Here is an 18,200-nt window from a genome sequence, read left to right as displayed (position 1 = left end):
CATATAGTATGTCCAGTTAAGCTGTTGACGAACTTTTATCTAATATCATTAATAACTGGCAAAAACTATTGATTTTAGTTCAAACTGGTAGATGGGCATCTTAGAATTAACTTCAATATTCTACTTATTATGAATTGTTTTCTTGGATGGGGTGAAGTGGTCATATGATTATGCTTAAATAAGAGTTGAATAATAGGGATATTGTTTTTTTTTTTAATTTCTGTGTTATACATTGGTAATTGTATCTAATTCTCTATATTTTATGATGAAATAGCTAAAAAAATAATTTATTCACTTGATTATATAGCCCTATATAGTAATTTTAGCAATGAAGACAAAATTTCTATTAAATTCTATTTTTGTTAAACAGAAGAATGATAAGGAGATAACAATATAACAGATATATCATGAAATTAAAAAAAAATCTAAATTGCATAATGGTAAAACTTAGGAAGCATATTTAAAGATGCATATTAATGCTTAGATGCATGTAGATGCTTAGGAAGCATATTAAAGATATATTTAAGTTTCTGCCGTCATATGGCAGTTTTTTCATGGAAAACAAAACAATTTCCTTAAAGTAACTAAACTGAATAAAACTACAATATCTACTATAAATAGTAAAAACACTTTAAGTTACCGCTATTGACATTAATTTTTACACGCTCATTTATATTTCAAACAAACAAAAATACTATTTCAATTTTTCTTACTTTTTGACGAAATTGTGTAGAGTTAAGCAAACTAAAATGCATTCGAAGTGAAACATAATTTTGATAGCCATGAAACTTTCTGATTTAATAAAACGAAGAAAAAATATTTTTCGAAATTATTTTTTTATATATAATCATGAACAACTTCTAAAATAATATTTGAACATGTTTTTAGTGAAATATAAGCTAATTTTAGAACTTATTCCCACTTTTCCCCAGGTTGAGGTAAAATGGGTGCAGAAAAACATGTCATTTTGAATGCATTACCGTAAGAACACAATAAAAAAAGATAAGTTGCTCTTAATATTTAATAAATATGAGTCCAATTCATATAAATTTTTTGTTCATCAAAGCTTTCAGTTAAAAAATATTTAGAGATTTTGTTTTAGAGCCTTTTTTTTAAAAAAAAAAAGGGGGGGAACCTGATTTTATACCTACTCTACCCCACCTGACTCTACTCTAAATATATTCCCAATTAAATTTTTTAAAAACTTGTTGTCGAAAAAGAAGGAAAAACTTTGTAAAACAAACCAAAGGTAATTTGCAACTTAACCAAACTTGCACTTTAAATTTAAAAATAGAAAAAATAGCTAGGTGAGTTGAATTTTATGTTTTAAAAACTGATTTATCTTACGTAATATTTGGGTTTAAAATCATGCAAAGGATTTCAATTGGTGATTAATTGTATTAAACAGGTCGTATTGCAAAATCGGAGAAAACTGATAATTTAATAGTACCGATAAAGTAATTAGGTCATACATAAAAATGGGAAAAAGAAAGAGAGAATATTAAATCAAAATGAAATAACATTAGTGTTAAAGAAAATGCTAATAAAGTTTTGGACCATGAAAATAAACAAAAATGAAAACAAAGTAAACTTTAAGAAAAATAGTAAACTTAAAGAAAATGTACTTAAAAAACATTTAAATAGAAAAAAATTGAAAATAATCTTGAATTTTCAATTATTTCTGAAACAAAATATGATAATGAGTGCCCGCTTTGTCGAAGGTATGTTGACGGAATTTCCCGAATCCAATATAGTGAAAAAAATTACCGTCTTCCGTAAATTTTACAGATTTTTTTTAATGATAAATACGATGAAGTACAAGGTCATTTCTTTAAAAGTGAAATATAAATATTTTTTAAGGAGCTTATCTAAAGAAAGCAATAACACCCCCAAAGTTTTGTTTTGTTATATTATTAGTATATCGCTGTCTAGTTATGAACATGCACTCGTTTCTATGGCTCACTATAGCTTTTCAGTGTTATGCATTGTCCAAATTAGTGAAAATTTCTGTTTTTGGACCTTTCCTGAAAATCTTGATAAATAACAACAGCACCCCAATGATTTCTTTACTGAATCTTAAAGTTCACTTTGAGAAAAAGCTCTGTTATCCAACAACTGTTCTGAGTTATCGATGTTTTCGATTTAGCTATTCAACTTCCAAAAATGCAAAATGGGCATTGTTTTATTTAGCTTTTTGCAAAACAGCATTGCTATTCAAAACAAAACTAGCTATACCATTTTGTTGGTAAATGTATGTACTGACACGTTAAAAAGAAAAGTTCAATGAGGCCTTATTCCATTTTCAAGTAAAAAATTACTGAAGTTGCATATGAATTCTGTGCTAAAAATCACGACCCTCCTAATTTTTGAGAAAATAACGATGATTTTTCCCTTTCAAAATAAGCTAGAATAAAAGGAATTCATAAGATCTATCTGTAATTAAAAGATATAGTTATGGATAGTAAACACTGAGACGTTCGATTGCTAATACATTTAACCTCACTGCTAATACATATAAGTCACTGTTTTTGTTGTCAATCATTTCTCCAAGTATGTTATTAAATGGATAGCCCAGGGCCTATGAAAATATTGTCGCATAGTACCATAAGAATTTTAAAAAGTTTTATAATATTTTCTGTACTTCACAACCTTTATTAGTAGTGTAAAAGGATCAAAACTTCTCTCTAATAAAAGGCAGAGATGCAAGCTCTGAGACTTACTTAATCAAATTGCTTGATTAAGTTACAAATTACTTGATTAAGTCACTTGATTATAATTAAGTCATGATTAAAAGCTACTTAATTAAATAATGTAATACGTAATGATAGGTATATGACTGTGAATAGCTGAAATGGGTGGTTGTTGACTTTCACCGGGGAATGTTGACAATCACAAACTCGATACATGCACCTGCAAAATAGTACAGCTAGTTTTTTTTCTTTTTTTGCGACGATGCTGGTTTGCCAAAAGTTAAATAAAACAATGCCCATTTTCCATTTTTTGGAAGTTTGAGTGGCATGTCTACTAAAAGCATCGATAACTCAGAAAAGTGCTGGATCTCACAGAGCGTGTCCTAAAAGTGAACTTTAATATTCAGTGAAGAAATAATTAGGGTGCTGTTGTTTAAACAAGATTTTCAAAGCAGAAAAATGCCAAAAACTTTTCACTAAATTTAACAGAACTCTAAAATGCAACAATGCTCCACAGAAACGAGTGCATGTTCTTAACCAGGCAATGATATCCTAATAATATTGTGAAACAAAACTTTGGGGATGTTGTTGCTTTTTTTAGATAAGCCCCTTAAAACATACTTACATTTCATTTTTAAAGAAATGACCTTAAATTTTGAAATTTTCGATTGGAGAAAGAACATTTTAGTATCTAAACTTGCACAATATTAGTTTTTCATAGCCAACTTCAATATTAAAAAAGCAAGCCAATCAAAAAATACAATAACACACTTCGTCTGAAGTTCGAAATAATAGTTAATATTATTGATTTAGACAATAGAAAACACTTTTCCCCAGTGAACGAAACGATAGTTTAATTTAAAATTATACTGAAATCAATTATGTTTGTGTAGAAGGAGTTTTAACAGAATTGTTGTTCCATTTTCTTTAAGACATAATTTGCTTACACTACTCAGGAAAAATTCAGTCACCCTGGGATTCAAAATTTGATAAATATATGGGAAAATATTAATTAAGATATTAGAAATTTTATTCAACACTGCCATGGTTGCCAAATAAATATAAAGAATTTCGTCAATTCTTTTTATTTTGTCAATTATTTTTTTATTAGGGTCACAATAATCATAAAGTTCTATACGTACTGTTTGGGTTATTTTATAATAATCCAATTGTAACTCCTGATGAAATTAACGAAGCACAATGAAACGATAATTTAAATTATCCTAAATACATAACAATTAATGGTTTGTTAACGATTAAGAAAAAAAAGTTTTGCATAAAATAGTAATACCATTTTCTTTAAGAACAAATATATTAGAAAAAACTCATAATCAATTTGGTCATGTTCGTATTAAAAAAAATATTGCTTTAATTTCACCTTTCTACTTTTAGCCTAAATAACTGATATCTCAAACTATGTGAAATGTTGCGAAACTTGCCAAATTTAAAAAAAATATCTCACCAAAACATTTTGGGTAGTTACTAAGTATGCCCCTTACGGAGCAACTATTGTAAATTTTATCAATTGATACTGTCGGCTAATTCAATTACTGTAACTCTAAAAAAATATTTGTATTTAGTAATTGATTGTGCTACTTGATATCTTTGTACTTTTTCGTCTGAAAATGTAATAACTGAAACATATACAAATTGTTTTTAAAAATTTCAAGTACTGGATAAAAATTTTAAGCGATAGTGATGCCGCGTTTACAGCATCTGAATTTAGAAAATTTTTTTAGAAACTATATAATGTTAAACAGTTATTAACTTCAGCTTATCATCCGCAAACAAATAGAAAAGTAGACAAATCTAAAGGTTAAGGTGTAAAATCAATGAAAACTCTTAGAAAGTTCCGTGAACAAAATTATTATTAGACGAAGTAAACACATGAATATAATTGCTCCCCTCACTCTGTAAACTTAATTTCCTTCTACCTATTTAATTTATGGAAAATTACCTTGTTAATATGTTCTAAATCAAAACATTTATCCCCCAGTTGTTGAAACAAGAAAAATAGCTGTCAAAAATACCGAAGAGTTTTGTACAAAAACAAAAATTCCTTATGAAACTCATTTTTGAAGCCTAATTTTAAAGTTAATGATTTAGTAATTTATAAAGAATTCCATTATCCTAACACGATGAAATTAAGTCCAACATTATTCTGGACCATACAAAATTTTAAAGGTACTATCTGAAGTGTCTTTTGAAATTGATAAACCTAAATTTCTCACTAAGAAATAATCAGAAATAGTACATGAAAACAAATTAAGAAAGTTTTAACAAAAATTAAAAATAAGTAATGAAAGTTAAAACAAATTAAGAAAGTCAACAATTTTCATCATATAATAATATTCACAATAGCTTTTCAGAGCTGATATTTCCATGTAATGTCGTTTTCTTTTTGATTTTTATATTCTGCCCTTATTTTTGGAGTCCTATATTTTTTTAATGTATCTAAGTGCAAGTTCTTTTTATTTCAATGTATGAGACTTCGAAAAATTACTGATAATTTCCTAAATTTTGTAATTACGAATGAAATATTATGTTACTGTGAATGATCAGAATTGCATTATGTAATCGAATGATTTTTGACATTCTTAAAATCGAAAAATTGGCTCTAGTTCAAAAGAATTATTTTATCTTAAAAAATTGAGAAAATATTTGTTACTGCGAATATTTGTTACTCGTTATTGAGAAAATATTCGTTGCTGCGAATATTTGTTACTCGTTATTGAGAAAATATTTGTTACTGCGAATAATTGTTACTCGTTATTGAGAAAATATTTGCTACTGCGAATATTTGTCACTCGTTATTGAGAAAATATTTGTTACTGCGAATATTTGTTACTCGTTATTGAGAAAATATTTGTTACTGCGAATATTTGTTACTCGGTTATTGAGAAAATATTTGTTACTGCGAATATTTGTTACTCGTTATTGAGAAAATATTCGTTGCTGCGAATATTTGTTACTCGTTATTGAGAAAATATTTGCTACTGCGAATATTTGTTACTCGTTATTGAGAAAAATATTTGTTACTGCGAATGACAGAAATGGGTGGTTGTTGACTTCCACCGGTGAATGTCGACAATCACACAGTCGCTTTTGTAAATATCAGAAATGTATACTAGGTCTAGTTAAGTGCTACTGCCCGGTATACCCTACACTGATATTTTTTTAAGGTTAAGTGCCACTACTCGGTGCACATTTGCCTGGTACTCCGAACACTGATGTTTCTCCTAATCTATCCTCAGCAGATATTAAAATATCAAATAAATATAATGATATCAACGAATAAATGAATATCAAATTGGATATAACAAATATTTCGGACATTCACCAAAGTGACTATGTGATTGTTGACATTCACCGGTGAAAGTCGACATTCGGTCATTCACGATAACATATTTAAATGGTTCTTTGAAACATGGAACTTTTCATATAGAATGTTTCTTTAGTCATGTTTTCTTCTCAATTGAGCTTAGTGAACAAATTTAAAACCCTGTTTTCTTTTCGTCTAGTTAGGAATATTTTACCCAACTTAGACTATCAAACGTTATCAATGGATAACGCACGTATATTTATATTTTTCGCAATAAAGAATATCATTTTCTATAAAGATTTTAAATGCTAATTTCCATTTCATTGAAAGATTTTAAATATTATTTGGAAAAATAAACTCTTTGAATTATATTACTTGTCATAAATGTTTTTTTAAGTGTACTTCATATGCTGTGAATAACTTTACTCGCAATATTTGTGAAAATACATAATTATTAACGAAATAATAAGCGAAATATTTGAATGATTAGTGAATTTCAAACTCGCCATAAATAAAAAGGGTTTCAACAATGTAACAATGATAATTAAGCCTGCTGACATTGTTTTTTCATTCATGCATGACTGAATAATTAAATAAGTTTAGAAAACTTTACAGGCCTAAAACAGGTCTTACTGGTCTTAAACTTTACAGATCTAGTTTATTTTTAGAAAAGAACTTTTCGCAAATTGTGGAATGTTGGTTTGATTTTTTTTATATTTCAGATCTTTTCAACAAGAAAAGATTTATATTATTTTTATTAATTATTACAAAATTATGTTCTACAAAGTTATAAGCAAATATTTGGTTACATTTATATGAACGTTATTGTTGTAATACTTCGCTTATAAATGCATTATATAGTGAAGTTTTGGACGAAATACTAAATTTAATTAATTTTAATCGCGTGACTGACGAAGTTCTGACGAATAAGCTTGCATATTATTTCTTAAGAGGTCAAACTCATTCCAAGCTCCTTTCCTAGCTTAAACTCGCTATTCTATCCTCCAGAAACTAATGTTCTAATTTTTGGGCCTTCTGTCTTTACTTAAACAAAATTCTATTTTTCGTCATGTTCTTGTACTATTTTTAATAAGGAACAGCCTACACTACGAAATTACAATGTTCCTTTCAAAGCGAAATATATATATATAACAAATTAGACGCGCTGCAGTATTGCAGTAAGAGCGTGCCATAAGATATAACTTTATTTATGCTTCTGTTTTCATATTCTGTAATCTGGTAATCTTATTACGAAAATATTTTAAATCATTCTTGAAAGATACCGGTACGCGTAAGTTCATTTTATTCGCTCCTCACTATGTAGACTTCCTTTCGTGTACTGTTCTCTAATCTCTTCACATTTTAATTTCTGTTTTTTGCTTGATATATTTGTTTATTTTTTCGTATATATTTTTCACTTAATGTGTTCTAATTTCGTTTCAATTTTTTTCAGTGCTCCTCACACTATTGTATTGATATATTTTGCTTTGGCTATACTAATACAGTATTAGAAAGCACTTCTTTTTGCGTATATAATCGTGTGGGCTGATGAACAGATTATATCTTTTCTTTGTATTGTTTTCCGAATTTTTAATTTTTTTTTATTTTATTTTATTTTTTTTTAGATATCAAAATTTATATTTTTTTAAATACTTATGAAAAATTATTTTTAATAATATTCTTCTCTTGTCATTATTTTTTATTATTTTCCATATTTTCTCAATATTTTAGCTTATTTTATGAGTTCTATATACTTGCAGCTTATGCACAGTTAATAAAACTTATTAATTTTCTTCGTTTTTCTCTTTGTTTTTATTGTGCTATGTTATAGTGATCATATTTAAAGCAGCTTTAGCGCTTGATATTATCTACTATCAACTTACTTTCGTTTTCTTTTTGTTTCCGTTTTTAGTTCGGTTTTGTTTTTATTGTGCTATATATATATATATATATATATATATATATATATATATATATATATATATATATATATATATATACAGCAAAATAAATCAATACAAAAGGAGAAAACCGCAAAAATTAAGAAAATCAATAAGTAACTAACAAATCAAAAATGCTTCAGTACTGCAGTAAGAACGCGTTATAAAACAAAATCCCTCTATTTACGCTTTTACGTCAATTTTCGCCTCTGTTTCCACATTATGTAATCTAGCAATCTTAGTACGAAAATATTTTAAATTATTCTTGAAAATTTTCCCGTTTATGTAAAGTTCATTTGAATTCGCTACTCGCTTTATAGATTGAGTTTTATGTTTTGTTCGGATTTTTACGTGATATTTTTTACTTAATGTGTTCTATTCTATTTTGTTCTTTCAAAAAATTAAGTGCTCCTCACATTGTATTGATATATTTTGCTTCGACTATATTAATACAATATTAGAATGCACTCCTTTTTGCGGATATAATCGTGTGAGCTGATGAAGAAATTATATATATACATACGTCGATACTCAAGTTAGGGCTGGAGAAGTGCGTGAGGAAATAGTTCAGTACGTAGGATTGGGATGAGTTTTCTATTTTATCTCAGATCAGAAATGGAAATAATTTTAATACTTCTGTTGTCTACTATGCTAAAGTGTCCCAAACTCATATTTACGTTCGTTTGAATGATTTAACGGCTGACGGCCAAATTTTAAATTATGACTAAAATTTAATACATAGAGAACTTTGGTAATATCTCAATCAACTCATGAAATTAATTTAAATTGATATCAAAGTATTTCCTCTAGGGAAACAGGTGGAAGGTGAAAAAAATTTTATTAATAAATAGGTCAAAACTAATTTAGATATTAGGATTGAAGAAGGGTTTCAAGAGCTAGAATATTTAAATACAGTTGTGATGTGCATTTAGCTTGGTTTCCATTTAAGTTTATATGTTGAAGTAGATAATTTTGAAAGGTGACCAAGCTGTTCGCCAAATGCGGCTAGTTTTAAATAAATATCTTATTGATATTATGAATGTTATAATTATGATGTAAGCAAAATAAAACAATTATTATAATCATAATGATGCTGATTGATGGTAAATGTTATGATCATTTCTCTCCGTTAAAGTAAGTTGGAAAAATAAAATATTCCTTAAACATTGCAGTTATTACAAAACAAAACAAAATATCACCAAGTTATCATTTCTAAAATACTACTGTTCAATTGAAAATAGAAAGTTAATTCTTCAACGACAGATTTCGAGAAAAATGATTTGACGCCTATTTTTTTTCCCTTGCAAAAATGCCAAGTATATAAAATCTCAATTCGAATTTCTTATCACTTACGTTAATTTTTGTATTGCGTGGCAAAATAATTCCTATTAATTTTATGCAAGAACATTGAAATCAAATTTACCTCTGAATAAGTTTATTTAAATAAAATAAAATTTTTATCAACACTGATGGAATTCTCTCAATTATATCTAAACACTATGATATATTAGTTAACACTGTTATAATTTTTCTTTTTCAATTTCGTTATGTTTCAATTGAAACTGTTAAAAGTTACTTTTTAAACAGTCAGATATTTTAATTAACATTGTTAAAAATTTATTATGCAGCTGAACTTTAATGAACAGTTTTTTTAGCTTTTTCTTAACCCTGTCACATTTTATTTTACTCTGTTTGAATTCATTTTTACACGCTGATTGGAACAGTCAGTTGAATACATTTTTTTAATATTATCAGTCTTTATTTGATTCCATTAAAATTATTTAATTGTTATTTTATTTTATTATCATTATTTTCAACACTGTTACATGTTAATGAAACTTGTTGAAATTTTTTTTTTAAAAAAACTGTTTTTCGATTTATTTGACTTTGTAACGTAAAGTGTAGTTTTTTCATATTTAATATTTAGTCAGTTAAAAACCATTTTATTTATGACTCTTAATATTTCTTACTAGTGATCATTTTATTTAATGTTTTCGAATTTTAATAAATAAAAAAAACTCTACTTCATGATAATGGAATACAATAAAATGTATTACTCACATAAATAAAATCATGCTAAGATCGTAGTTAGCTGAACTTTAATTAACACTGTTAAAGTTTTGTTAACACTGTCACATTTTATTTTACACTGTTCGAATTCATTTTAAACACTCTTATGATTGGAAAAGTTAAATGTTTTTCTTTAATATCATCACTCTTTATTTAATTCCATTGGAATTATTTAATTGTTATTTTATTTTATTTTCATTATTTTCAACATTGTTACGTATTTATTCATATTTTTTTATATTTTTACATTTAGTTAAAAACCCTTTTATTTATGACTCTTAATCCTTATTACTAGTGATCATTTTAATTAATATTTCCGAATTTTATTAAATAAAAAAATCTCTACTTCTTAGAATGGAATTCAATAAAATGTATTACTCACATATGAAATCATGGGAAGATAGAAGTTAGCTGAATTTTAATTAACACTGTTAGAGTTTTTTTAACACTGTCATATTTTATTTTACACTGTTTGAATTCATTTTTAACACTCTTACACGCTGATTGGAACAGTTAAATGTTTTTCTTTAACATCATCACTCTTTATTTAATTCCATTGGAATTATTTTATTATTTTTAACATTGTTACGTATTAATTAAACCTGTTGGAATTTTTTTTTTAAAAAAACACGTTACAATTTATTTGACTTCGTAACGTAGTGTGTGAAAAAAAAAGTTAATGTGTTAGCATTCAGTCAACTAAAAACCATTTTATTTATGACTCTTGATACTTTTTATTAGCGATCATTTTATTTAATATTTTCACGTTTTATTTAATATTTTAACATTTTTATTTAATATTTTCAAATTTTATTTCATATTTTCACATTTTGTTTAATAAAAAAACTTTACGGGAAAGGAATGCACTAAAATATATTACTCACGTATGAAATCATGGGAAGATCAAAGCTAGCAGCCATTCTGGCTTCATGGACACAGGTCTCTTGTGGTCCGACATAAACAGCAGCACCCTGTGTCCATAAAGTTGCCGTCTTAAAAATACTCTCGGATTCTTCGCCGAAAGTCTCTTCAACAGTGAAAGTCAACGTATGGTTATTTCTAATAGGATGAAACTGGTTAATTTCTTCGACTGCCAAACTAATTGCACCTGAGATAGTTAAGCCCGGTCTGGGATAACCCTTGTTGCCAGGCCGTCTTTGGGAACCAGTTAAATAACCAAGCGTAAAGTTTCTACTTCTTGCAATTCCAAAAAATAAGCTCACATGGCAAACTAATGATACCAGTATCCAATTCATTGGTGTTAGCATTACACTGTTACAGTTCTTTAATAATATTTCACTTTAGTTAACATTTTTAATTATTTAAAATTTATTTTATTTATCACTGAAAGCAGTAACATTCATAAGGAGCGCTGTTAAAATAAATATTTTTGAGTTGCTGCATTTTATTTTAAAATGTAAACGATCATTTTTATTAAAAATGCTTTTTTATTTAATACCCTTACATTTTTTTTTAAATTTATAAATTTTTTAAAATTGCGAGCATTTCTCTCAATTAAACATTGTTGATTCTTTAACTTGATTAATACTGTTTAAACGACGAAAAAATATATTTAATTATTATGCTTTTTTTCTTAGTTGTAAAATTATGGTAACAAATAATTATAGTTAATAGATAGATATTATAGAATCATGGAGAAAATTATGATACTCTTAACAAATAAAATTTAAGTATATATATATATATCTTTTTTATTCGCTGAAAATGACAAGAGTTTTATTATGAATGAAAAAAAAACATTTAATCTTTAGAAAATAAATTTAAACTACATTGTCCTATTTTTTTTAAACACGAATATAATTTAGCAAACAAAATTTCCAAGTGATGAACCCCTAAAATTCATCTCCGATATTTTATTAAATTCTAGCAAATTTACCTTTAAAACATAACATAATAAATAGTTTCAAGTCATTATCAATTTAACTTATATGTTTTTCTTCTCCACGTTTTAATTATTTAACACAGTTTAATTTATTTTCGAAAGTAAATTGGCGCTATTTTATTTTCCTACCTCAGAAAGTAATATTTTTTAAACTGGGAAATTAGTTGACGGGAAATAAATCTTATCAGTACATTAAGGGGGAAAATAAATGCATTTACGAACCGGCGGAAATTAAAAAAATAAGAGGAGCGCGTCTAATAGCCTGTTGACTGTTTGATGGAAAGCACAAGAAATGACCGACTTGTTATAGAAAACTCCGGATGAACTGAATCTTCATCAGATGGAGAGAGGGCGGCGCATGCGTGGCAGGGCGCCACACACGTTACGGTTCGACAGGCAAATAAAGTTTAGATTTGGATTAAAAGATTGGAAGAGGGGCGCTATTTTAAAAGTTCCTCCTTACTTTTTTTATATAATTATTTCTTTTCTGCTTGGAAAAGGTATTCCTGAGTTTATAGAATAAAGAATACATTTATTGGAATAGGTTTTTTTAGATGAGTGATGCATATACAAGCTATTGAAACAGACTTCCTATTTTTTCGGCTTTTAAATTGAATGAGTGTTTCATTTTCTCAACGCGTAATCTACTTTTTTATAAATACAAAAATAATTGATCGACTTTTTTAGTTAAATTTTAACAATGGAGGAAAGGTTTAATGTGACATATCTGTCAATACGCGTTTTTTTAAACAGGTGTATTCTCGTAATTTATTTTGTTTTGTTCGAGAGTTTTATGTAAGCTATCGTAAATTGTCAAAATCCGTTATTTCAGCCGATATCAACTAGTAAAAAGGTGTCGCGTTCTTACTGCAGAGTGTGTTTTTGAGAATCTAGATCTTATTTTGTTTAGTTTTCGAGAATGACGTGTTACCATAAACAACCGTTTTTTATTCCCAAATAGCTGGATTAATATGAATTACCGAATAACTTGTAAAAAGTATATTGAATTTCATTGTGTAGTATTTTCAGTAATAGAAAGACCAATTCTTCTTATTTAATTATTTATTTATTTATTCATTCATTATTTCATTTATTTATTATCATTCCGAAATATTTGGATTAATAAAAATTATCGAATAACTTGTAAAAAGTATATTGAATATACCTCCTGTACTTTCTACTACACACTTTTGAAACTTCAAGTTTTAATTTGTTTAAGTTTTAACTCTAATTTATCTTTGTTTATCTAATGTTTATCTAATGTCTAATTTTACTAATTTTTGAGCAAGAAAGCAAAATGTAAAAATAAACACACACAACAGCGGTGCTTACGATTTTTTAATGTAGAAAGGTAGTTATTTATTTTAGTTTTTTTAATAATTAATTAAATATCTAAATAATATTTTATGACTAATTGTTTTTAATAATTAATTAAAATTTAATATAATTAATGAAATAATTAAATTAATAATAATTTAATTATAATTAATTAATTGCTTTTATAATTAATTAAACAGTTTTTAGTTAATTAAAAACTAATATAATTAATTCAATAATTAATTAAATCAATAATAATTTAATTAATTATGATTAATTAAATATTAATATTAATATTTTATAATTACTTTCAGATGACTGTTTCAAAAGCATGACTTCAGTTTAGTAAACATTGTTCTCAAGTGAAAGCTGTCACAAAATGCGAAATGAAACGAAAATTCGAACTTTTTGTTGAAATACCTCATTAAGCACTCTTCAAAAAATATTTAAAAAATTTTTGGTGTCTTAAAACCCATTGATAAAATATACTCTGAAAATTAAAATCGCTCCATTACACATGCCCCCACTCAAAAAGCAATGCAATGAGATGAAACATTTCGTTCCGCTTTATAGCCACGCAATATCTCCATTTTATTTTGCTTTACCAATGATTTGTTCCTTAAAAGTTTCATGTCGGATCATTTCTCCTTCGCATTTGCCTTTAAAAATGACAGTTTTTTGCAATTTCAATTATTTAAATTTCTCAGAATAATACAAAAAACTGTTTGAAAAAGCTTCGTACACCGTAAAAAGATTTCATTCTAAGTCGACACCAAATATAGCAGCAAATACTCAACTCCTAAATAGCGTAATGAAACACCATACTTAATTCTTGTTTCATGGTGTTTCTCTGCACCAAAAACAAATAGTTCTTGTTGTAGAAATGTTCTTCGTTCTTTTACGCTACTGCTGCCCACCATTTTCGGTATCCAATTATAATAAAATTTGTATTTACAGATATAATACACATAAGAGTCTGTAAAGTTAATTTTTCGACACAATATGAAGTAAGAATTAATAATTTAGGATGCATGTATATGCTAATTTTAAAAGTAAAATTGTCTTTACTCACAGCAAAGAGAGAATAGGGAAAATTTGAACAAAGATTAACAAACAGATGTGAACAGAAATCAAATATGAAATTAATGAATACAATTGACCGATTTATGTAAAACCTCTGGTGAGAACATAATAGGATACCTGAAAGTAACGTAGTGTGGGTATCTCGATCCTGATTGGTTGTTGAAGCGTGGCATTTGTTTACATTAGCAACTACTCTTTCCATTCTATTTCGAGTAAGCCAATCCTGTCAAGTAATAATTCTCTTAAGTGACACATTTTAAATTCTTTCACAAAAATTTCAACTCTTTCACTACGTATTTACACAGAGACTTAACACACAGACAGGCACGAAAACATGTGAAACATAAACTAAATACGCATCAAAATTGCCAGGTACACAAAGCAAAGATATATCACGGTTACAATGAAATACATAAACAAATAATACATCTAGGTTAAGTAAAAGACATAGACGAGAAAGAATTATATTTCAAAAAATTCGATGTGCGATACGGCTCTGTAATAAATTAACTTATTGTTAATTAACATTCTAACTTATATAGAGAAACTTAGCTCAACTTTAATACGCCATTTTGCTGATAAAGATTAGCTGTCGCTGACGTCATAGATCACATGTGTGAGGTCTTCATCCTGAAGTGCTAGTACCCAATCGTTTTATTACACATCTAAAAACATACATACATTTTATTACAATTAACTTCTGTTTCTGCGCAGTATTCAGCAGCATGAGATATTACAACAAACTTTCATCCCCTTATACTTGATTGCAAACAATCTACCGTTGTGATATAACAGTTTCTAAACGAACGCCAAAATTGGCAAAAATGATTCCTGAATGGAGTAAATGCATCTACGCTTGGTGTATTTCTCAAATATTAATATTTAGATTTAACTACGCCCTATTAAGTGTATATGAACGCTTGATTAGGTATCAACTTGAAATGAAGTATTCATTCACTCCATTTTTGGATTTTTTCCAAATTCGGAATAATATTGCACCAAAGTTTTTAAAGCGTGCGGTATAAAGAGAAATTCATCGGACTTAACAATGAGATTTATTTACTTACAGTTTAAAAATTATTCGTGCTGTTTTGTGATACTTTTAAAAGAGAAAATATGTTTCATGAAAGGGGGCTAGTCTCAGATTAAAGTAAGTCTGACAGTTTTCAAATCGAACAGCTAAGTCAGTCTACAGCTACCCTGTCTGCCGTCATATATTATTTAAACTATGTCATATCAGAAAATATTTTATGTTAATTTAGATGAAGACAGAAAAAAAAATCAGGAAATATTAGAAACATAAATTAGAACAGTAATTGGGCCGGGATAGCCTTGTCGGTAGCCCATGTCCGAGAGTTCGTGGGATCGAACCCCTCCGGCCAAAGACTCCCCGTGTAGTAAATGGTGACTGATGCAAGTTAAATCTGTCGAGTCGCAAAGTCCTCCATGTTTCCATAACAAATCAACACCTCTGGGGGTACTGGATTGGAGATTGGGCGGTCACTGATTCAGGTCAAAATTACGATCTGTGGAAGAATGAATGGATGTATGAATGGGTCCATATGATTGGCAGAAGTCGAATTCTTGGCCATAGATGACCCACTGGAAAACAAGAACAATCGCACCCCTCTGCCTAATCAGGCATACGAAAGCAAGTAAGCATAAACAGTAATTAAAAATATCTAATACAGCTGTTGTATTATTTATTCTTTTAAAACTGATTTGATTATAATTTAGCTATTAAAAAAATTATTTAATGTTTAGTAATAAATAACATTTTGAATGTTAAAATTTTTTTAATTTATTGTGGTTATAGTCCAACAATGTTTTATAAAAAATGAAAAAGGCTTTTTTTATGACTCTTGTGGAGTAACTTTGTAGATTGTAACCGGCTAATAACCCATAAATAAGTTTTTGCCTGTTGTAAGAAAAGATACTGATCAATAAATTATAGTAATGGCGCAAAGATATAAATCTTCAAAACGCCTTTTCAATGCCCCTGCCATATTTATTTTCTAAGAAATATATTAATTCTTGTTTTTACCCCACTAAAACTCTCTCTATTTTATTTATACTTCACCATTTACTTCTTTGAAATACGACTTTATTTTCATTTTATGCATTTTTTTTCTTTTAAGTTTGAGAATGTTTCCAGACATTTGACTCTAGGCATTATAAAATAGTTTTTATGGATTTGACAGAAATTTCAGAAACTAAATGGTAGAAAAAAGCTTTTGTCAAACATTTAATTAGCAAAAGAGCTAAGTCGTTTTTTTTTCTTCATTTATAATAATATTAATCTATTTACAATCTATAATGTTTTTAAAATTTATTTAATATCTATATTTATAAACATTTTATCTCTATCAATTCTATAAATCAGTGGTAAATATCACAGAATTGATATACAATTTGTAAAAACAAAAGAAAAAAAAATCCTTTCTTAAAAATTGAAAAATAATGATGAGTTTTAACTTCAAATAAACTTTACGTTACATTTAACATTAACGTTACGTTACGTTAGCTTTGCGTTGTTAAACTTTTAGTTACATTTTTTAAAAACTTAGAAACTTAAAATTACGTACCGGTGAAAAACTATATATGAATGTGATGGATTAAAAAAAAATCACCATTTCATAGTTAGTTCCAGAATTATTAATTGTTTAACTAGCAGTAAAAAATGCCACAAGGGCCCCTCTGCAACTCATAAAAATGCAATTTAAGAGTTAAAATTTAGCGTGACAAATCTATTTATAAACTTACCAGCAGCTTTCTTTCAAAATGGCTCAAACGATGGCTTAAGGGAATAGAGAGTTCGCCTTCCCTTTAGGCGAACCGGGTGCGAATCCCACCAATGGCTGGTCGATACGAATTCCGCATCCGGCTTGCACCGATCACTGTGCTGACGTGAAATGTCCTCAGTGGTAGACGGATCATAGGTCCCCTTGCCGTCGGGTTAATCGTAGGAGTTTCTCGTGGTTTTACTCTCCGTGTAACGCAAATGCGGGTTAGTTCTATCAAAGAAGTCCTCCACGTAGGCAAAATTTCTCCTAGTACTTGATCCAGGAGCTCCCTTGTCTTCTGGATTGGGTTCAAATTTGCAAGAGCATTAATTGTCGTAAACCCAAAATTGGTCGGCTTGTCAACGATGGTTATAAAAATAAAAAAAATTCCAAAATATACTATATATATATATATATATTTATATATAGTATATTTTGTACACATATATATATTATATATATATATATATAGTATATTTTGTACATATATATATATATATATATATATATATATATATATATATATATATATATATATATATATATATATATATATATATATATATATATATATATATATATGTACATATATATATATATATGTACATATATATATATATGTACATATATATATATATGTACATATATATATATATGTACATATATATATATATATATATATGTACATATATATATATATATATATATGTACATATATATATATATATATATATATATATATATATATATATATATATATATATATATATATATATATATATATATATATATATATGTACATATATATATATATATATATATATATATATATATATATATATATATATATATATATATATATATATATATATATATATATATATATATATACGAACGTTGCTGAAGTTTCAAATTCCTTCCTTCGTGAATTTTTTCGCATTACGTAACTTAACGTTGCTCTTTATTTTGCATAGCATTTTGCTTGAAGACTTAGAACTCGAACTACGAAGAAAAATGTACAGGGAGTACATTGGAATAAAAAAAAATTGTACTCGATCATTAATTCGAGAAGAAACTGTTAAACTTGTAGCA

At 27.3% G+C, this 18,200-nt stretch overlaps 2 protein-coding genes across 2 annotated transcripts in view; one reads left to right on the top strand and one right to left on the bottom strand.

The window, feature by feature from the left end:
• LOC107452371 (guanylate cyclase 32E) overlaps positions 1-11,431 on the bottom strand; it is a 193,791-nt gene extending 182,360 nt beyond the window's left edge. Inside the window, exon 1 of the mRNA XM_043050036.3 lies at positions 10,907-11,431. Coding sequence (XP_042905970.2) covers positions 10,907-11,290 — 384 coding nt within the window. The 5' untranslated portion in view covers positions 11,291-11,431. The remainder of the gene's footprint in view (positions 1-10,906) is intronic.
• LOC107437256 (long-chain-fatty-acid--CoA ligase 5) overlaps positions 1-18,200 on the top strand; it is a 371,824-nt gene that overhangs the window by 157,923 nt on the left and 195,701 nt on the right. The gene's annotated exons all lie outside the window — the stretch shown is intronic.

The sequence above is a fragment of the Parasteatoda tepidariorum genome, chromosome 6 (assembly GCF_982258835.1).
Source record: "Parasteatoda tepidariorum strain Cologne lab strain chromosome 6, Ptep-v5.0, whole genome shotgun sequence".
In the NCBI taxonomy this organism is placed as follows: domain Eukaryota; kingdom Metazoa; phylum Arthropoda; class Arachnida; order Araneae; family Theridiidae; genus Parasteatoda; species Parasteatoda tepidariorum.
The sequence above is the reverse complement of the archived record's forward strand: the minus strand, read 5'-3'. Positions and strand labels throughout refer to the sequence as shown.